We start from the raw sequence: 22,761 nt of genomic DNA on the forward strand, positions 1-22,761 counted from the left end.
GTGTGTGCGTGTGTGTGCAGGATGTGTGAAAAACAGTGTAGGTGTGAGCTGTGACAAATAGTCTGCATTCACTGTCAAGCATCAGTCTTTGAAATAGTTCATCGACAGCTGCCTGTGTTGAAAGGTCAAGCGGATGACAACAGAGGATTTCTGAGTTTAGACCCAGTTTATCCCGCAACAGTGGAAATTCAATGCCTCACCAATGTTGCAATAGGAAGATATGCAACAGCACCTAGCTCAAAGGCACTTGGGTACTTACACCCTTCTGCACCACCTCCCCCCAGCAAACCCTAGATCAAACCTCTTTTTAGACAGGCACGTCACAGACCATTAACATGAGAGACTCCCGATCCGTTCATTAGGATCCCAGAGAGTATAAATACCATCAGCAGGCAGCCCAGGGGACTCTCATCTATCACTTCACCCATCATTCAATAGTGGAAGCACTGACTGATATTTCTTAAGATGCAAACCTAAAGTCTCTTTTTCCTTACAACTGTACAAACTTGCAGTCAGTACTCATTGAAGAAATAGACATCAAATGAACTTAAGCTTCATCTTAAAAGAACAAAATTAAGCCACATTTGGCAGAAACATAAGTACACTCATATCTGATCCAACATATGGATATATCATTTAAGACATGACCACATCAGATGGCATTTAATCCAGATATGGCACGCCTAAATCACTTAGCATTTTTGAACAGATAAATATTAAGATTTAGGTCTGTGACTCCACGGTTCAGAACATTTACTTAAGTCATCTGTGGCCCTCTGCACAATACACAATTCCAGCTAAGACTATGTGTCTAAGAATTACTGAACTTAACAGAAGCATTGTACCTACTTGAAAGACCAGATTTTCAATTAATCTTCTTTCGTGAAGAATCAAACTGTAATACATTTACTTGCTCTTGAGTTTTCACTTAAGCAACACAAATACAGCGAAAGAAAACATTTATATTCCTCTTTTCATTATTTTCACATATTTTATTGTGATCTGTAACGAAAACAGTGCTGCTCACTTTGTATCCTTTTGCTGCTGTGTAACATTCAAGCTATTTACTCTTTGCACAGATGACAATCTGAGAGCCCTGAAGATAGAATTTAATAGCTCTTATTATTTGAGCATTCGGCAGACAAGGCTAACGATAATGTGACTCACATCATACAAATCAAAGCATTTGAATGCGTCTCCCTCTTACTAAATCTAACGAATTTATATTGCTGGCATGCATCATGTCTTAGCAGGAGCATCCAATATCTGGAACGCATCTGCACACACTGACAGTCACATCTGACCTTTACCAAACGCTACCAGATTCACATTAACCTCCCACATGTCTACGCTTATGTTGAAGTTAAAAGTTTTTTGTCTGAAATAAAAGGGCACGCACGGTGCAGTGTTGAAAGAGTATTATGTCAACTCACTTTTTATGCAGTGTCTCTGATGCATAAATCTGGAGTGAGAGGCAGTTGTAGACCTGCTGAGATCCTCTCTTCAGCTCTATAAACTCTCATAGCAAAGACCATGGGAACTCGGAACAATCTGTATATGGCTGTGTTCAGAAAGAAAAGCTTGAAGTGTAAATAGCATTTTGAGTTATGAGGACAATAAAACTTTTATATACACTTATAGTATCAATGAGAATAACATTGTGTTTCTGTAAGCCCACATATTTGTTTATATTAGCTTGCATCCCCTCAGGAGACTTAATTCCTTTTCAGGTCCAAGCTGACAAAGTTTATGAGCCTCTCTTCTACCAGATAAAGAACCCGCACCAAGGCATAGCCAACAAACATTCAGCTATGGCAAATGGTCAACACTGTGAGGGACTGCATATCAACAGCCTCCTTTAAATGCACCACCAGCAGCATACAGAAAAGACGCATCCTGGATCTTAGCATGCCTATTTGCTCTACGCTCGAAAAACTGGATTAAATCGTGCTGATTGAACACAATTTAATCATGGCACTCATTTTGATGTAATTAAATCAAGTATAATAACCCATTCCTTAACATGTAGTATCTTTTGCCTTTTTTAACAGCAATTTGTTTGTTTGTTTGTTTGTTTGTTTGTTTTAAATAAAATAAATTCTGCGGAGAAGACAGCAAGAAGCAAAGCATCCTCCAGAAGATATATATCCAGTGCATCTTTCAAATAGAGAAGTATGTAGTAGTAAATTACTCCAAACAGACCTTAAAATCAAATCTTGGAGTGGGCTTGGCATTTTCACAGAGCTTCATGGTGTACTGTCTGCTTTATTATAGAGATATCATCTCTCTTTTCCGTTTCTCTATCCGCCCATCTTTTCTCTCTCCTAAATTCTGCCTGCCAACCCGTGCTCCCTAGAGAGTTGGTTACATATTGGTACCAACACCCTCATACCTCCAATTCTATTATGGGATTCCACGGGGTTTTACAGCAGTACGAATTCTCACTGTACAGTCTTAAACAGAGGGTTTGAATTGCCTTCAGAGTAAACTCTATCCTGTATTGTTGATATATGTTGGACCACTAGTTTCTGAATGTTTCAACTATTATGGTCCAACAGTGATTTGTCTTTGCAGGCAGAAGCCTCACACTTTCCTACTTCTCTGATTTCTCATCTGCTGCAGTCTCATTGCTACTGGCTGTCGTGCAAATTTCAGATGACAAAGTTTACAATCTGCAAGCCGAGAGTGACTTCGCAGCCAGCAGCATTTCCGAACACCTCGCTCGAGTCGTGGGGCTGATCCATGGTAACGACTACAGCATGGTGAGAGAGGTCAAACTTCACTGGACACACTGTGTGAGCAGAGTACATTCTCTTATTCCCTGTGAAAGGAAATGAGTAGCTGTGATGCTTCTCCTCACATGTGCCCACTCCAATAACCGGCCAAAGACATAATACTATCTGGCATTTATGACAGTGTGACTTTATCTGCACATCTTGTGTGTTTGCAGGCATGTTTGAGTCTATAATAATCTCATTTTGCTACAGCAGCGCAGCCCGAAGAGGTCTGCAGGACATGTCAGCATCCACACACCATAATAAATTCAGTTCAGTAAGCATAACTAATCAGCATCAAGTTTCCTTGTGACCGTGTCCCTTTGGAAGCAGTGTATGTGCCGAGGTTTGCACAGGGACGTGTGATAAAAAACATGTGCTGGGATTCAGTTCAGTAAGGAGTGGGAGACTGATTTTTTTTGTTTGGATTTGGGGACTTTTAAATAAAGCTAATCGCATATTTCACCTAAAGTTCAAATCTTTGTCCAATCCTAATTTGGAGGGTCAGTTTTATCTAAAAGTGAAAGGTCTATGTTAGAAATTTAAACACTGCTACACTGACCTGTGCAATCCCTCTTACCACCCTTCACCATCCCAGTCTGTGTCAGTCTGACCAGTTGTTGGGAGTGACGACAGTGGCGACAGGTCAGACTGACTCTATCTCTCTCTAATTCTGAGTGGTGTGTCTGAGGTATCTGCTTAATTGCAATTGAAGACAGGTGACCCGAGGCAGCGCAAAGTCTCATCAGCTTTAATTTGTCACACTAAAAGCTTCTACAAATACCCAACTGTGCCACTTCAACCATGCCACATAACAGTCACCGCTATGATTCGACAAACTGCATTCAAGCCACCTGATCTACACTTGCTATGCAGCATTTGATTGCTCCTATACTGTTTCTGTGCTCACTTGTTGCACATCCACCACTTCGAGCCTTGGGTCTTGCCTTTCACTCGTTGCTTGGAAGGGGAAGGAACAGATATGCTTTTTAAACTTCCAAATACTTTTATTCCTGCCAGTTTGGATATTTTTGCAACATTTCCATCTCAAGCTCGCCTTTAGGCCACAGTTTCCCCCTCTCTGCCACTCAGAAGATGTGTTTAAGTGAATTTACAATGGATTCACATCTTTGCACCAGTAGCTGGCTGAATGGTGAAATGGCAACTGCTGGGCCAGAACAGGCCTGTCTAAAAGAGATGGCCAGCACCCTTGCTGGAAGGAAATGGACTAAAAATACAGATGAAAGGTTCCATTGCCTGTGACAACCCAAGATGCCTGTGGCACAGATGATGCAATTTAGCTCCACTCCAGTTTAATCTTGTTTTCAATTCCCAAGCAGAGTCCTTGTAATGAGACATTGTGTGTCCCAAGCCTTGTAACCACAACACCTCTTTTCACCCACCCACTTGATTCTGCCAAAATCTTCTCCTGTGTGATCTGTCATTTTAAACATTAGCCCATATTAACCCCAACAAAGGGCTGGTAACACCTTCTAGCTAAACATTCTTTTGTGACTTACATTTTCCTATACAGGTATGGTGATTAAAAGTGAAACAGGGGGATATCGTGTACGTGCATTCCTTCTCGACCCTTACGGGATCGTTGGTTCCGTGTAAAATGTTTTTTTTTTAAAAACACTCTGCCTGGCTGCAATGTAACCCTCAGGTCAGTTCTGTCTGTTTCCAAGCAAATGAGACATAAAGGGCACTGCGCTACAGCCTAACTATGTTACTCTGTCACAGCTATCTGTGCACTGAATTACCCCAAGGGGCTAGGTGTCTAAATGCGTGTGTCTGTGTAGGTAAGAAGAGGGGCAATCAGCACAAAAAGATTTACAAATTGCCCCGGGGTCATATGTGCTGCTCTGGTTAAGTAGACATCAATGATGCAGCAACATCAGCCTCTCAGTTTCATCTGCTGAGCCCCTGTAGTGAAACGAAGAGCGCTTGCATTATTGATGGTCTTGTCTTGTAAGGCAACGAAATTACTTGAGCTGCTGGTAAAATTACACCAGTCAGTCATACTGAAACATTTAGTTAAACTAAGTGCTTTAATCTGTCTTATTGATACCAGCCTGGAATTTGCTTACACCTGATACCTCACCACTTTCCATTTGTGTATTATACACCAATTAACCAGACGGTAGAAATCACTTACTCAACATTATGTAAGCCCCCATGACTGCTATCTAAACACTGCGATTGGTCAACACATGAACCCTTGAACTATGAAGGTGTCCTGTGTTGTGCCCACACCAAATCGAGTATCAGCTTGGAACTAATTTAGCCATTTGATCAGTAAGCCTGTGGCCTGAAATCAAATCTTCTTTAGCTAACCTCTTTCAAGCTGGTAGGTGAATTCAGTTTTGGTTATTTCTTTATAGACAGAACTCTCAAATTTAATCTCATATAATACCACTGGCTATACTGTAGTAGATTATCTGAATACTCTACCTGGCTGATGGTAAGTATAATCCTATCTGCAGCCTGCCGTACCCTTAAAACACACCCTGCAGCTGTTGCTGTGAGGAATGCATTCATGGTTATACTGCCCCATCAATTCAAGGCTAAACACTAACAACGCGTTTGCTACTAAAAAGAACTAGTTGGGCACCTTAGTGCGCACTTTGTTTCTTCCAGGAAGGGAGTTATAAAACATAGACATGAGTCATAAAATGCAGGTAGCCTAGATACAGCAGATCTTTGGGATATTTGCTGGCTATGGGAGTTATTGCCTTCCTGGATTGCACGCCTAGGAGGCAGAAAGCCATGTAATATGTGTGGTTGCCCCTGGCAACAGTAGTGCTACTGTAAGTGCACAGAAATGTATATGAAAAAGAAGCACCAAGTATTCTGATAAGGGAAAAGACAGCATGCAGTTTTAAAGGATTTGGTCTTTGGTGGTAATGTTTTTTCCTTAAATTGTAGAATTACAGAGTCACGCACTTCGCTGCATGAACAAACGGATCAGAATAATTCATAGTCACGGTGTTCTAAGTAACACCTTCTTTTATTGCAGTGGATTTCTGTGTATTAGGACCCCTCTTAGGAGCCGTTCTGTTAGGTAAGTATACAATATCTTTTACAATTACCTTAAGAGCAGGAGTAACTATGATAAATATAGTGGCATTTAAGTAAAAGCATGCCATTACCTTGGCCTACAGAAACACTGTGAGGAATATTGGGAGTAATTTTTGATCAGGATATTTTCTTCAATGTGCATATAAAACAGTTACGTAGGACTGCTTTCTTGCATTTGCACAATATCTCTGAAATTGAAGTCCCAGAGTGACACTGAAAGGCTAGTTCATTGATTTGTCACTTCTAGGCTGGACTACTGTAATTTCTTATTACCAGGATGTCCTAAAAACTCCTTCGGTTGACCCAAAATGCTGCAGCATTCTCAGAAATCCAGAATCGAACCAATCATTATCCTTGAACAATCAGGCTCCATCTTACCTTAAAGACCTTGTATTAAATATTACATTTCAGCCCAATAGAGCACATCGCTCTCAGGCTGCAGGCTTACTTGTGGTTCCTATGATATTTAAAAGTAGAATGGGAGGGAGATCCTTTCAGGACCCTCTTCGGCAGAAGCAGCTCCCAGTTTGGATTTGGAAAACAGATACCCTCTCTACTTGTAAGATCAGGCTTAAAACTTTCTTTTTAATAAAGCTTACAAGGGTTGGATCAGGTGACCCTGAATCCTCCCTTATTGCTGCAATAGGCTTAGGCTGCTGGGGGCTTCCCATGATGCGCCGAGTCTTTCTCATTCTCTCAACTCTTTTCACTCACCATGTGCTAGGGCTGCCACAAACGATTATTTTGATAGTCGACTAGTCACCGATTATTTTTGCGATTAGTCGACTAATCAGATCATGCATCCATTGGACGTAAAACGTACAGCTTAAGAGCAGATGCATGCTTACTGCACAAGCATGCATCTGCTCTTATATAACTATCATTAGCTTACAGCTTTAAGTGTGTAAGGTATGTGCTAACTAAAAATAAAGACAAGATGATAGTTTATTAAATTTTAATGAAGTTTGCAGATTGTTTCGGTGAAGTTTAATAAACTCCTTGCTATCTAAAATATAACAGGACACTGGAGTATATTCTCGAGCATCTCACACTTCTGATAATCAGCTGTCTGCTTGACGTTTATTCAGCTGTGTAAAAAATATAACTTTAATCTCAGCCAAACCGATTTACTCAGGAACAAATAAAATACTAAAAAAAAAAGCCAAACAATAACATTTTCAAGTTATCTGAGTGACTTAAATATATTTAACCTGAGTAGCGAAAGACGGCGGTGGGTTTGAAAACAATTTGCTGGGAGTCCGGTGTTCTCACGGGCTCTAGTGAGCCTTGCTCCCGGCTTAGCTATCGAGCTAGTGACTAACAGACGTCTCCGAAAACGTCGGAGCGCTTTTGAAAATATGTGGTGTCTTGATAAACTGAGCAGATATTTGAGGTTTACACAGCTACATTCTCGCCTGAAAATATGTTAAACGTTTATTTTGTGACCCAGAAAGAATAATAAGAGTAATATTAAAACTAACTAGCTGCCGCCATTGTTGGAAACTGAGCTGGGCTGCGCTATGAATTCTGGGACACTGCTTCTTCTTCTTCGGGGTTTAACGGCAGCTGGCATCCTTGTACATGCAGTGCTGCCATCTTCTGTTTCAGTCTGTTATTACACTCTTAAATCCTACTACTTATTCCTGCGTCTTTTGTGATCTTACAAAGCTTCAAACGACGCGTCGACGATTAAATCAGTCATCGACGATTTTGATAGTCGACGTAATCGTGACTAGTCGACTAATCGCGGCAGCCCTAACCACTTTGCATTTAATCATGAGTTGTTATTAATCTCTGGCTTTCTTCCAGAGTGTGTCTTTTGTCCTGTCTTCCTCCCCTCACCCTAATCAGCCGCACCAGATGGCTGCCCTTCCTTGAGCCTGGTTCTTCCTGTTAAAAGGGAGTTTTACGTTCCCACTTTTGCCAATGGGGAGGGAGTGCAGCACTCCGAAGTTTTATGTAACACATGTATGAAACAGAAATGAGTGAGATTTACCCTGAGACTATTTCATACAGTTACAGCTTCAATGTCTTCCACAGAGTGCTCTATTTAAAGAGTATGACTAGATGATCTTGAACGGCAGTGTGACATATCTCTAGTTACAGGGGCCAGGCCATGCTGCTGCTACACTTGGAGGTCATGAATGTCCAGTAGGCAAGCAGGTATGTAAATGCAAGCAAGCGGTGGTTGATGGCAGATAGCTGATACTAGAAGCTGATAAAGAGGCCAGTGGGAGACCTCATAAACGTGTCATATAAGAGATGATATTCATCTCAAAATTTTGACAGGCCAATTAAAAATTGGATTTTAAAATAAAGCTCTTTTTTAATTTACTAAGTTAAAATGATAAAATTATCAGGCAAAAAACTAATTTACAGAATTGATCACTTTATGAACCATTTCAACTAGAACTTTAAGCACAAATGCCAAGTGGTTTAATAATGCAAAATGCAAAAAGAAGCAAAACTAATACAATGGCAAATTTCATGGACGCTCACTAAATTTCACAGTGTCTCGCTAGGATTAGTTTTTCTTTTCGGTCACGATTTATTTTGACAGGTACAGAGAAACAGCTGCTCGAACTGTGTGCACCTCTTGGCTTTGCCAAGACAGATGTAGTTTTGTTGATTATAGCCACCAATCCTACATTGCCCATCTGTCTGTGAACTACATCAGGACCCAGTCATCATTAATGCAACATTTGTATGCCAGTCGGGTTGTCTCTGAACTCCGTCCTACACAAAGTCACAACCTGTTTTTTAAAGATGTTTGGAGATTGCATTGGTTTCTATTGCTTTTGATACTAGTTCCTAATCAAATTTTTTGTAATAGTTATTTTATGAAATTCATTGTAAATGAAATCAAATCAACAGCATTGTCAACTTTCCATATAAACTCAGCAGCAATTTCATTAGGTATACCTGATCATCTGCTCATGAATGCAAATTCATCAGTCAGTCAGATGACAGGAACTTTAGCATTTAGCCATGAAAATATGTTCCAGAAAATAAATTGGGGAACAAAGGTGATTTAAATGATTCTGAACTTGGCATGGCTGTTGGCTTCAGCCGGGTCTGTTCAGAAACTGCTGATCTGTCTTTCCCCACACAGCCATCTCTAGGATATACAGAGAATGGTGAGGAAAAGACAAAATATCCAGTGAGCAGCAGTTCTCTGGGTGAAAATGGCTTGTTGATGTCAGCAGTAGAAGACCACACCGAGAGTCCCTCCTATCAGCTAAGAACAGGAAACTGAGGCTACAAGTTGCACAAGTTGGCCAAAGTAGGACAATAGATTGGAAAAATGTCTCCATTTCTGCTGTGACAGGTAGGTCGTAGGGTCAGAATTTGGCATAAGCAACACGACAGCGTTCTGCCTTGTATAAATAATTCAGGCTGCTGCTGCTGCTGCTGGTGTAATGGTCTTGGGCATATTTTCTCGACACACTCTGAGCTCCTCAGCACCACCTGAGCATTGTTTAAACACCACAGTCTACCTTAGTACTGTTGGTGATCACGCCTTTTATGACCAGAGTGTGTTCATTTTCTGATGGCTGCTCTCAGTAATATAACACGCCATGTCACAAAGCTCAAATCATCACAAACTGGTTTCTGAAACGTGACAATGATATTACTGTGCTCATCTGGCCCGCACAGTCAACAAATCTCAATCCAAAAGAGCCCCGTTGGCATGTGGTGGAACAGGAGGTTCAAATTATGGATGTGCAGCCAACAAATCTGCAGCAACTGTGTTATGCTGTCATATCAAAATGGAGCAAAATCTCTGAGTAATGTTTCCAACAATCTGCTGAATGTAAGGTTAGCTTAGACAAACCTTAAAGCCTCACTGACACTGATGGGATTCATTGGGTAATGCTGGTGGGGCAATTCATTTTTAAATACTGGTGCAAATCAGCTGATGCCATAAAAGCATCAAATGTGGTACACAGCACTATTTCAGAGAGACAATAAAGTCAAGTTTCCCTTAAGGGTTTCGGGAGAGAAGATCACTGAGAGAAATATTTTAGTCACTTTCACTAAAGGTGGCAACCAGTTATTCAACGGCAACACAAACAATGAATGAGTTTGCCACCTGCTGCTGTAGTAATTCAGCACTGAGTCAACAGGACTTAAAATTTGAATGGGCTTCTTCAGATAACCATTAGATTCGTTTATTAATGCAACTATATAAAGGATGGTGACACATTCAAGGAAATAAACAAACCCTTTATCCTGAGGGAATCCAGTGGTTCGGGTGCGCTGTGGGGGCCATTCTCCTGCCATGTTTTGAAGTCATTTCTCTCTCGGAGAAATGGGCAGATGGCAAAGACTAGTGCACTGCCGGGAAGCTTGCCTCAGGTATGCTTTTATCCACACCTGACTAGGTGTGGCCAATTAGCACCAGCTGAAAACACTGAGACGATTAGAAGCTGCACAGGGACGTAACACCACCATAATCACCACATTTCTGAGATCAATATTTATATATGTAGCTATCAACGTTACTCTATAAAAGGCAGGATTTTATTTCATTTTTAAACATCTGGAGTATCTTTGTAGCTCAAGATGCTTGGAAAGTGATACTTCTCAGAAGAAATGTCAGTTTAATTTTTCATTTCCCCCTTTACAGACAGCTGCTTCATAACACGATAAGGAAACATGGAAGCACTACAGCTGTCAAAGAGCGACACTGTTCGGGAAAGAGCGAGGTCTGGTTGGTGCAACTGCATATCGGTGGCACGTACTTCAGTTTAATGACAAGGAAAGCACTTCCTCGTCAACAAAGATGTAAGAGGCAACAGCTGGGCTGGGTTACTTACATCTGTATCGGGCCCCTTATCTGCCCCTGGGCAGGAGAACGTGACAAATTCATGGCATCTCTTGTGGACCACAAAACAGCAAACTGTGGGAGATGGGGAGAGAGAGAGAAAGGAGAGAAAGGGATATGTTAAAATACAGTGTTTTATTATTAAAGGATATACAGGCAGCAGAAAGACATGGAGCTCAGATAATACTAAGAGGAATTGAAGAAAGACTGATGTCTGGGCTAGGCTCCCTATCATGTGTCCAGATGGCCAATCCTGCCTGCAGGCTGACTGCTCTTATTGGACAGTACAGTGCCACCTCCTCACTGATATGACCGGAGCTAAGGCAGACACCACGTACACAAACTCACACTCTATATTATGCACATGAAGCACACCCAAGACAAACAGATTCACAGGCTGACAAAACTGTTTAACATGTATCCACAGAATACACATCCAGACTCACACACTTGAATGTATCTGCCTACACGCTGTCAGAGTCACTCTCTCGGTATAAAAGCCAGGTCACCGAGTGCACTGTAGTGCGCAGCCAAGTAAGCAACCGACTCAACGTGGAGAGCGGCGCCTGTTTCTGGTGCTTAGAAATTGGGAAACAGAAAAAAGAGACAGGCTGGGGAGGGTCTAATTGTGCAAACTGGCTAGCACAATTGACAAAAACTGCACATTATGTCAATAGATGTCGAGGCTGCCCCTTGTTAAAAATAAATGTGTCTAGATAAATGTTATTTCTGCTTCTCTCTCCTTTCTAAACGCAAGCGAGCCCCTCTTTTTCTTCCTAGTACTTCCTAGTGTTTTCAAGGCTACTGCTTACAGAATGAGATGAAAGCATCTAAATTGGTGGTTTTCAATAGTCTTCACTTCACACTGAAAATCCCTGAACAGACTCCATTAGTGATTTATGAGAAATCAATGATGTGATGCGTTTTCAGAGACACGGCCCGTTTTTCAGTTTCACTTTTTTAATCTTTCAGCTGTTCAGCAAAGTAATGTGAATCGGGTCGTATCTTTCACTCATGCACACCCACCTCTCACCTCTCGTTATTTAACTGCATCCCTGTCAAACAGCTCTAACCAGGAACAAGGAACACATGACTGAGTGTTAAAAATGAGCTGTGATCATCCCCATAGCTAAGCATACATCTGTACACCACCCCAGGAGGTTTTTAAGTGCAGACTTTAAGCTTTATTTCAAGGGGTTTCAATGACTTACAGCCACTTTTATACATAATCTTGCATTTACAGAGACTTATAATACAAGAAATCAACATCAGTTTAAATATAATGATTGCTTGACTGCAAATGACTTCAGTCAAGAAGAGATCATCATCCTTGTGATGCTCCGCAAGGTCTTCACTAAAGCTGCTGCTTATTTCAGCAGCAACTTTCAGTTTTGTCTCCAGCGACTGCCATCAGAAACTCTCATGTTCGTTTTGCCCTTTGCTTTGGGTCTGTATCCATTTGCACTGCAAAGTGTTGCCCAATTAGTTTTGCAGTACTTGGCTGAATCTGAGCAGAGAGTACATTTCAGAATTCATCCTTCAACTTCTATCGGCAGTTGAATAATCAATAAACACTAGTGACCAGGTTCCACTGGGAGCCATACATCCCCATGCCATTACCATAATTGACAGAAGATGTGGTATGCTTCAGATCAAAGCCGTTTCTCTCCTTTTCCATTACTTCTCTCTTTCCATTATTCTGGCAAAAGGCAATCTTGGTTTCGTATTCCCAAAGGCTTGTTTTCCCGGAGCTATGCAGGCTCTTAAAGATGTTTTCTGGCAAAGTCTTATCGGGGCTTCTTGTTCTTTAATGTAACCAGTGGTTTGCACCTTACTGTAAACCCTCTGTATTTACAATCAAGAAGTCCTTTCCTGATTGTAGACTTTGATATGCCTACCTCCTTGGGAATGTTCAGACCTTGGTTCTCCCGTACATGTATTTGTTTGTTTATTTTTCCAGCCTAATGATCGTCTCCTCCATTTGCATTGACATCTTTTTAGACATCTATATTGAGAGTTCCAATAAAAAGATGTGAAATGCAAGTTTAACACTTGCAATCAACTCCAAATATTTTATCTACCTAGTTCATCAGGAAATAAGAAGGAAACAGGCCTCATCGTGAAATGCAAATGCTTGTCAGTTGATTGTTCGATTAACTTTGAGCCTCCGAAAATTGGGACTATACATAACAATCGCTGTAATTCCCGAACAGTCAATACAATGGACTTGAAATTAAACTCGAGAAAATAATAGTACCACTAAGACTTGCTAAACTGTTTCTGTGTTTTATGCACAAACAGAATTTCAACTTGTCTGCTTGTGAGATAGAAAACCTTCTGACATTCTGGATTGTCACTGTCTGTCATCATAGCCGTCATTACATTTCATATGGTATTTTCTTTGCCGATATTTGGAATGTGGGTGGCAGACACCCAAACCAAACAGTGTCACAGAGACTGCTTGTGTCAATACCAAGAGTTTTGTTTTCAGTTTTGCCTAGATACCAGGTAAAACTGGTTTTAATTAAAGTAATATGGTCACAAATCACTTTCTCTACTGCATTTTTTCTATATACACTGTACTAAACAATAAAGAAAGTGTTATGCTGAAAACATGATGGTATTCACATGTGCTTTAATGATGGCAAATCAATACAGCCGCCCGCACACAGATATATCACACTACCACAACTTGACACCTTCCGGCCCCTCTTGTCTCCTAGGAGCTATCAGTCAGTACGGTCAATAGCCAACATGAAACCATGACCCATAACTCACACCACAGCCAACCCACAAATCAGACAGGTCAGTGATTTAGGACCTCCACAATTCATCCTGAGGTAAATAGCTGATAAGGACAAGGGACAAAGTCCCTTAAGTTCACCCTACGAACACTAAATGTCGACAGAATGTTACAGCAACTACTCCTTAACCCAGTCTTGTGTTTTGTTCTTCCACTGGACTTTCTTTAAAGGTTGTAGTTCGTTTGTTCTTTTAGCAGCCAGCATTCACCAAACGCCAAATCTTCTTTGGTCTGTTCATTCAAAATAAGTGCTGATCCTGTTGCTGAGCATATTTAACTCATAACGTAGTATATTTATGTTGAAAGACATTATGTTGTAGTTATCAAGTCCCCCACCTGAATGACCATATCATCTCAAATGAGGGCAGCTGGTGGCAAAAACACAAATTCATCTAAAAAACTTTTGAAAAATTCTTTTAAATAGGGTCTAAATTTCTACAGCGACATTTTTAAAGTTTGAATTTCGATTGTGGTTTACTCCTGTTCTCCTTTGTTGTTTGGTTTAGGCACCAAAACTACTGGTTTAGAATTAACATGAGATTATGGCTTGAGTTAAAAGATACTCTTTCAAAAACACTGAATGGATTAGACCAGAGCAACGAGTTCCTCTGCATCAGCACTGCATATTTTGCATGTATTTCATCATTTCACTTCTTCTTCTTCTTGTGTTTAATTATGACTTGTGCAATAAAGAAAATGCAAAACATATGTGCTAGTAGCTTTCGTCCGCTTTATTTTGGCACTCCAGCGATGCATCATTTTCAGATTCTTACATCAGTAAACTTGTTTAAGTTAAATTGTTTGGATCAAACTGGTCAATTTTTTATTCCTGGCAAAGAAAGCTGTTGTCTGCAACATACAAACCGATTGCTTTTTTCTGAGATTTCTATAATGGGGCTTGCATGTCGATATGAAGGGAAGGATAAAGGCGATGGTGTAAATTTGAGCAACAGAGGTGGCAGGCAATTAGTTTAGCAGAAACGAGGCAAAGGAGAAAAAAAGAAACGAGGCAAAGATTAAGAACATCAAAACTCGGTATCATCTGGTGTTCTCATTAGAGCGGAGTTGCTTCTGATCAGTTTTCCCAGCAGCATTTCTTTGAAGCAACACTTAAGAGGTTTATCACATACATCATCTCTGATTGCCACTGCTGCAGCTTGTTTCCATTAGGGCACCAAGATAGTTACTTGATAGTTACTAAAGTAACTAAAAGGTCTCCCGGGGACGGATAAACATTATGTAAGTGGGTCAGTAAGTAGAGGGGATAAATGATGCAAAGTCTTAATAACAGGGTGGTCGAAACTGGCAACAACTTTATAGGTTTATATATACACCACTGCAATTAGCAAAACTGCTAGATATTTAGATCAAAACATCAACCTCTAGGAGTGGGCAATTTATTATTAGGCAATTAAGGATCAAACAGTTGGTTATGTGAAGGTTTGCCACGTGACTTTTCCAAATCCGATGTAAGATTTCATGGACTGAACCAAAAAAGCAGCTCAGTTGTGAAGATTTAATGACATTTGTTAGAGTTTTGTCTTCCTCTGACCTAAAAATTTCCTCACTCTCTGGAAAGGATTGTTCATTCTCTAAGTGTAATAGAGGTTTTTAAATCACTACTTTTTTCCCAAAAGAGAACATAGCTGAGATATGCTCCTACTCCCACTCTGGAAAATCAATTTATTCCAAACCGTTCTCAGGTCACAAGTTCATAGTAGCAATTTCCTGAAGTTTTCGTGAATGCAGGCAGGAAATAAGACGGAGGCAACGATTAAATTCACTGGGTTTTGGCTATGTGGATGCGATTTAATTCCAAGGCACCTCGCAAAAACAAAGTAACCCAGAGCTTTTAAATCTAATTATCAGGAGGCCATGCAGCCCACCGGTGGCCTTGACAAAGGCCTCTCTTCCTAGACTGGGAAGCATTTATTATTTCTATTCTTTTACATTTTTTTCCCATTTGGAACAGCAGAACTACTTTCACTGAACAATAACTCTGTGACAATCAGACTTATCATTAAAAAGGAACAATTTACACCTGGAAAAGACAAACGGTATAGATCAAATTGAGTTGGATTGAGATTTTACTCACTGTGTGATATAATTATACACGCCTTTCCTCTCAGTTTGACAATTGAGCGTCTGACAAAAACACTGAGCAATATGCCTCCATAATGTTGCCCCTCGAGAATAGAGAGGTCTCACAGGGAGCAATAGGCATTATGTAACGGGTAAGGAAGTACAGCTGACAAATATCGTCTCTGGTTCATCCAGAGTAATGAAACACCAAGGAAATAAATTAATCCAAACTGGCAGGAACTTGTATATTTTCACCTAGAGCTGGGCGATATGAGATTTTTTCATATCACGATATGTTTTTTTCATTTCAGTCGATAACGATATCTATCACGATATAAGCCAAATAACTATATTTGTAAGATTTAAATGTGCCGTTGCTCACAAGTAAAATGTGAAATAATCAGCAGCTTGTTTTGATTTAAATATTTATTTCTCATAATAAGTTCAACAGGGTAGATGTACTTAAGGAACATGAGACTTTTTCAGATAAATAAAGGCAAATATTGCAAACTACACAAAAGGCAGCCGCTAAAGCGTTTAAGTTTCAAAATAGAACAAATGAAACAGAGACTACTAAATTGTCAATTCCACTTAGAAACAAAATATTAATTCTAAAAATAAATCTTAGTTTGTTTTACAGAATAACAGACAAAACTGACCAACTTTTGTCAATATCAAATAAACTGAGAACTAAAAGGAAATTCTCAATCTCTCCTTGTTGTATAGCTGAGCTTTTCAAACAGTTTTAACAGTTACTTTAGTCTGACAAAAGCCGAATGACGAATTAGCGCTTCCAGTCAGAGACTGAGGCTACGTCCACACGTACACGGGTATTTTTGAAAACGGAGATTTTCCGTTTTCGTTTTAAAAAAGAATCCCGTCCACACATAAAGGCAGAAATGAAGGAAAACGCTGCTATGAACATGCCAAAGCAGCAGGTGGCGCTAGATTCCTAACCGTGCAGAAATGTTGGCCAATCAGAATTCTAGAAGCCTCGGTGGGAAAAAGTAAACAAAGCTGCGGCATAGAAGCAGAACCGAGTTGTATGTGTGGACGGACAGTAACTGTGTGTATATGTAAGCATTTAAACACTGCAGAGAGTAGAATTAACAGTATTGTAGAAATTCATTTCACCGAAACAATAACGTGGCGCACAGTGTGACGCATGCACCAGTTTATTGTATTTCCAGACTTGCTTTCGGCACAATTTACAGTGCACGCTACTCTGTTTTTTGTCAGACTTGAAATAGCCGAAATACCTTCCCACTACGGAACTTCTATGGCTCTTCCGTTCGACAATCTCTCCGGCATTGGAACCATCATCTGTTTTCCCTTCGGTCACGCTCGGTTGATTTTTCTAGTCGGCACACTCATTTCCTCCATTACCCGCTGGCTGCTTCCCAAACAAACACACCTGCGGCTTGGCACTTGTGCTGTACGTAACAAGTCACGCGACGTGACGCTGCGGCTGTGATTGGTTCGGCTCTGCGCTACTTAATTTGGCTGACCTTTTTTTTTTTTTTTTTTTTTTTTTTTAAGAGGACAAGAGCGGCGAGGTCTATCGCGATAGCTTAATTTCTCTATCGAGTAAAAGTTATATCGCGATACATATCGTTATCGTTCTATCGCCCAGCTCTATTTTCACCTAAAAATAATTCCCAAACATACAGTGTTTCTGCCAGCAATATTTTATTCTAGTGAGCGTGGAACAGAATAAACCGTGTTGCCACATGGATAGGTGTGTTAGCGGAAATCTAGGATTGCATTATTTGCTACAAATAGAAACAAACAAACAAAAAAAGTACTGTGCTTATAGATATTTGTTTTTAATGAGTCTAGTACTAGAAGACTCATCCTAACACGGCACAACAACTAAAGGATAGCACGGTATCACTATATTTCAAAACTAATACATCTATGTAATAGAGTCCCAGCAGAAAGCTGGGTCATCCTTTCAAAGTCACAATTTTATGTTCAAAAAGGACCTCGGAGTTACTTTAAAAAGGCTGTTGTGACATACACCCATGTCTAACCCTAACCATAACCATAACCCTAAAATTAAATGAAATTGTGTTGATACTAAAGATAAGATAATACCCTAAATAACTGGGGGGTTCTTTTTTTGGGGGGGTGTCCACTTTTGTACATTTTGACCTTCATTTCAAAGTTTCCTGACCACAGTAATTAAGTAGTCACACATTGACATGAATAAACTCTCTACCTGAAGTATTGGCGGTCGAAACAGCTACTGACTGTGGATGATAAAGTGATGTTAAACGTCAACAACACTCAAGAGGCTGCTTCATCATCAACACTATCACTATCATCCTAACTGTAAGCTGTCTGCATTACAATTGGCAGCATTGTGCATCACTGTCATACGAGACATAGCAGATCCATCAGAGGAGAATGGATCGCTTCTCATGTGAAGTGACAACATGAAAGAAAATATAAAATATTAACACAGACTTTAAGTGATCTACCCCTGATTCGACTTGGACCCCAATCGTTCTACCTGTTAAAGAGAGCTACTGTAGATTAGTGACACTGATTAAAATCCCTTTCTAATTCTCTTTAATGTCATCCACTGAACACCAGGAAACAGTAGTTACCTGATAAATCAATAAACCTTGTACTGCTTTGTACAGCAAAGTAAATTGCATTGAATGTGAATTTATGGCAGCATCAGTGAATACTTGCCTCTTACTCGGTTTTGACCTTTGAGTTCTAATTGAATACCTTACTGGCTGACTGTCAGTGAAATACAGGTAAAGTTCTCACAGACAGGTTTCTACATTTTCTTACAGTTTCATGTAAATATTGCAAAATAACTACAAAACAAAAAGTAGCACACTATTAAAGATCCACCAATTGTAAAATTCTGGGTCGATAGAAGTGCAACAAGCCTGTAAACCAAAAATAATTCAGCTGATAGTAAATTTACTTCCACGTTGTGATCTGTTTTAAAGTCTTTTAGCTCATCATCATGCAATTTTGCACATCTAGCCAATGTAAAATTGATGCGACAGGTAAATATCTTAAATAACTTACAACAGCAAATGCTGTCTTACATAGTCGACACGGACGATATCCATGGATCAGCGCATCTCTTTACACGACACCTAAAACTTTTTGTGCCTGTGTGGGGTTTTTTGTGTGCTCCAGCTCTTTTCACACAGCGCGAAGACATGCTTGTTAAGTCCACCAGTGATTTTAAATTAGCTGTAGGTGTGAATGAGAGTGTACAAGCTTATCTGTCTCTGCCTGTTAGTCTGACAGAGTGGCAGCCTGTTCGGGATGTGCACCACTTCTTGCCCAATAAAAGGCGGGATAGGCTCCACTTCCAAAAAACGGTGAGTCTGATAAGTGGGTAAGAAAAATGATGACTAGAAGAATCAGACTAGTTAGTTCAATATTTACTGTGTAAGGTAAGTTAAACGCATGGTGGTTCAACAGATTTTAGTTCAGCTCCCAATAAACCCAAATATTACTGCATACCATGGAACAGCAGCATCTTTTATGAAACCAATCATTTCAGACAGCCTTGCCCTGACCAGCAGCAGTGGAATATGGCTTAATTGCCCTTTTCTTAAGAAAAGCTTTTTAAGTAATAGCTTTTGAAAATACTCAATTCTTAAGCAAAGAGTAGGAGGTTGTATTGTACAAGCCATTTACAAAAGCTTATTACAAAACCTTCTTCTGATTGCATCTAATGCTGTCCTTCACACACACAGGTCCCCACTCATTCAAAGCCTCCAGTAAATGTTGCTGTGAAAAACAATCAATACCTAAATTTGGCAGATACGCATTTGATCACATTTATCAAACAGATAGGAAATGCCACTCAAGGATGTAAATAAAAGAAGTCAAATAAAACTGTAGTTTGTTCTCGTTACACAGCTGCTGTAACGAGCTGCTGTTTGTTTCCTTGTAATCACAAAGCATTACAAGGAAACAAAATTCATGCGAACACATTTATCATTAAACCTAGTGCACTACTTGGCAGTCGCACATGTGTTAACACGCTTAAGTTGAAAGCTTCCCTGTGATATTTACACTTCACGCACAGTTGATAAAGGCCAATATTGTGGTTATATAGTTTAAATGTAAACAGGGCACTACCCTAATGATCATCAGTGTTGTTTCAAGGACGATTTTAAACTGACTGTTTCATGCAGAAAGCCCAGTAACTGAGACATTAGTTGTGTATGATTACACCAATGCATTAATTATGGAACAGAGGGAGGGGAAAGAAATGTATTACTATTATACAATCATTAGGTACGACCATAATTCCAAAAAAGGTGGGATAAGCTATGAAATATAAATAAAAGCAGAATGTAATTATTTGCTAATCTCATAAATGCATATTTATTTCACAAAACACCCCAACTGAAACTCAGTATTAGATGTCAATGATGTTCAGGCACCGAATCACTGCATGGGCTCAGGAACATCTCCAGAACAGAGATCACTGTCAGCGAACACAGTTTTCCAGTTTTCCAGCCACATACGCAGGTTAAAGCTCTATCATGCAATTAAGAAGCTATATGTGAGCGTGAGGCTGGTATCTGCCATTGAAAATGGGCTGTGGCAAAGTGGAAACTGATCTGTGGTCAGAAAAATAGAAATTTTACATTCATCTTGGAAAATATGGACATTGAATCCTTCAGACTAAACATGAGAGCGATCTTCCAGCTTATTATCAGAACACGGTCCAATCAAATGCTCTGTATAATAGGACATCGACTATGTCAAGCAATCTGGCTATTCACATTCACAATGCCCAAACCAACTCAGTCTATTCAGGTTTGGCTTAACCAGTACATGAATTCCTATTACTCTTTGTGATCAATATATATCTGTATGTGATCAAAGATGTTATCACAGAGAGGATAAGGTCTATCAACACAGCAGGAAAACATCATCAAATGATGACATAAGCATGCTGAAGGCTTATGGTAACTATGTGCAGTCATTTCAGTTCAGCATTAATCTCAACTGCAGCGTTGCTGTCACTTACAGTTGCGCCACAATCTGTGTGTGTGTCTGTGTGTGTTTGTGTATATAAGACATACTTAGGATTCTTCTAAAATTGCTACTGTTCTCTGCTAACTCGCCTTTGATAAATGCCTGACTGACTCCTTTGAGGTAAAGAAAGTCTTTTCACACATGGCTAGTTCGTTTTGAAGAGCAATGCTTTGTGTTTAAGAATAAATCACTCAGTACTGATAATGGTTTGCAAGGAAGAATAACATCCATCCATCCATTCGCTTCTGCTTATCCTTTTCAGGGTCGAACCAGTGAGCCAGACAACTAAAAGTGCTGCCCATAACAGCGGTTAACACAAATCCAGAAGCATCCTACTGAGGAATAAAAATAAAGTTCAGGGCTGCAAACTGTTTGCTTCTTGCTTCTTCTTTAATGGACAATTGACAATTTCACCGATTCTGAAGTGCATTTTACTCCTTTTATCAGGGACCAAAGATTGAAAACAGTAGTCATTTGGAGTGTGACCCACAACCACACACACACACACACACATAAACACACACAAACACTCTTTCTAGAACTGTCACTATAGAAAAAACAATTCCTTCAGTTTAACCCATAATAAAATCAAAGGGAGAACCTCTTCATGCAGAGCCCAGTTCCTGTGTGGCTCAAATGGCTCACATAGGCTCAAAGCAGATCAAGAAATGCCAATTTAAACACTAATTCCTGCAGTTCAGAGGAGGATCAGCCTAGCTCTCCTCCCAGTAGAATCAGAGAGTTGGGCCCTGCTTCCTGCTCCAAGCCCTGAGCTAACACGAACATAGACACAGCTGGATTTATTTAGACACTTTTTCCACTGCATTGCCATGCATATGCAACATTTTGTTTGTACCATCTGATATTTGGAAGACGTTTATTCTACACTCCAACAATTATCCTCAACTGTAAGAGGTGCATTATGTAAGGTTATAACATCCATATTCCTTAACGGTTAACCAGCTGGAAAAATATACTTTTATTAATATTGTAAGAGACTGCACACACCTCAAAAGTATCTTGTTACATAGTCCATACTGTGGAGATATCATTTGGAGGTAGAACATGACACATATTTTCAGTTTATAATCACGTTCCATCCAGTTATTCTTACTTGGATCTCACACGGATGTTTGTTGTGGTTCCCACAGGAATCCCACAGGGTTTGGGGTGATTTACAGATATCAAATAGCTCAGACGTTAGCATCTCACAAACTCTATATTGAGGCTCAAACTGCTAAGCACTTGTAGCCAATTAAAATGACAAAGAAACATTCTGAGATGTGTACAAAGTTTTTGTTTTCTCTAATGCAAAAAAATACCTTAGTTGTTTGACACTTAGTTGTTCATTATGCTGGAATTTCTGGGTCCTTAATAACCAAATCAAAATGCTGCTGGGTGAATACTTCAAATCAGACAATGCATCCTGTTGACAGTGAGTGATCTCACATGAAGTCTTGCCCTGGCTGAGATTTGAAGTAATCGACAGGGTAGGCTCTTAATGGGATGTTGATAGGGCTAATCCAAAGAATGGCCTTTAAACTCTCTGCAGGGCAAAGAAAACAAAACCCTGTGCTGCAATTAAGTAAACACCAGTTTAGAGTGTTAAGTACTGCATTGGTAACATGTGCCCGTGTCATTTTGGAACACTGGAAGGACTCTCATATTCCAACGCTTAAAATGTGGAAAGACAGAATGATTGGGAATGTTGCATGCGAAAAGATGCTGGGAAAAATACATCATGTGACAGAAGCTGCGCTGGAACAGTGGGACAATTTTTGCACCTACATGTCTACCTGACTTGGACATTTGAGTTTAATACAACATATGTTAAAACCTCACTTGTTTTGTTTTGTTTTGTTGTGTTTTTTTTTTTTTTTTTTTTTTTTTTGTTATTTATTTTGTTTGTTTGTTTTTGTTTGTTTGCTTCTTGCTTTTGGTTGTTGCATCTCTGTATTTACTGTTATAAAATGCAAAATCTAATAAATACTTGAATTATAAAAAAAAAAAAGAAAACAAAACCCTGGCAGGCAATAGCTGACACCGCTAGTTGCAGTAAGCAAGCGTGTTTTATTAATAAAAACAACGCGTTTGTTGTCATTTTTCAAGACATGGCTTTGAGGGGTGAAAAGGTTTCACAAAGGACGCAGGATTTCCTTAAG

At 39.8% G+C, this 22,761-nt stretch overlaps 1 protein-coding gene across 4 annotated transcripts in view; it reads right to left on the reverse strand.

Annotated features, from left to right (window-relative positions):
* The window catches only part of prkcaa (protein kinase C, alpha, a), a 144,155-nt gene that overhangs the window by 80,766 nt on the left and 40,628 nt on the right, over positions 1–22,761 (reverse strand). For 3 of the 4 annotated variants that reach the window (XM_026170432.1, XM_026170434.1, XM_026170433.1), the window contains one exon: positions 10,676–10,758. In XM_026170432.1, the coding sequence (XP_026026217.1) occupies positions 10,676–10,758 (83 nt within the window). Of the gene's footprint in view, positions 1–10,080; positions 10,253–10,675; positions 10,759–22,761 lie in introns of those variants that run through there. The other variant, XM_026170435.1, reaches the window with a different exon arrangement.

The sequence above is a fragment of the Astatotilapia calliptera genome, chromosome 6 (genome assembly GCF_900246225.1).
Source record: "Astatotilapia calliptera chromosome 6, fAstCal1.2, whole genome shotgun sequence".
Lineage (NCBI taxonomy): Eukaryota > Metazoa > Chordata > Actinopteri > Cichliformes > Cichlidae > Astatotilapia > Astatotilapia calliptera.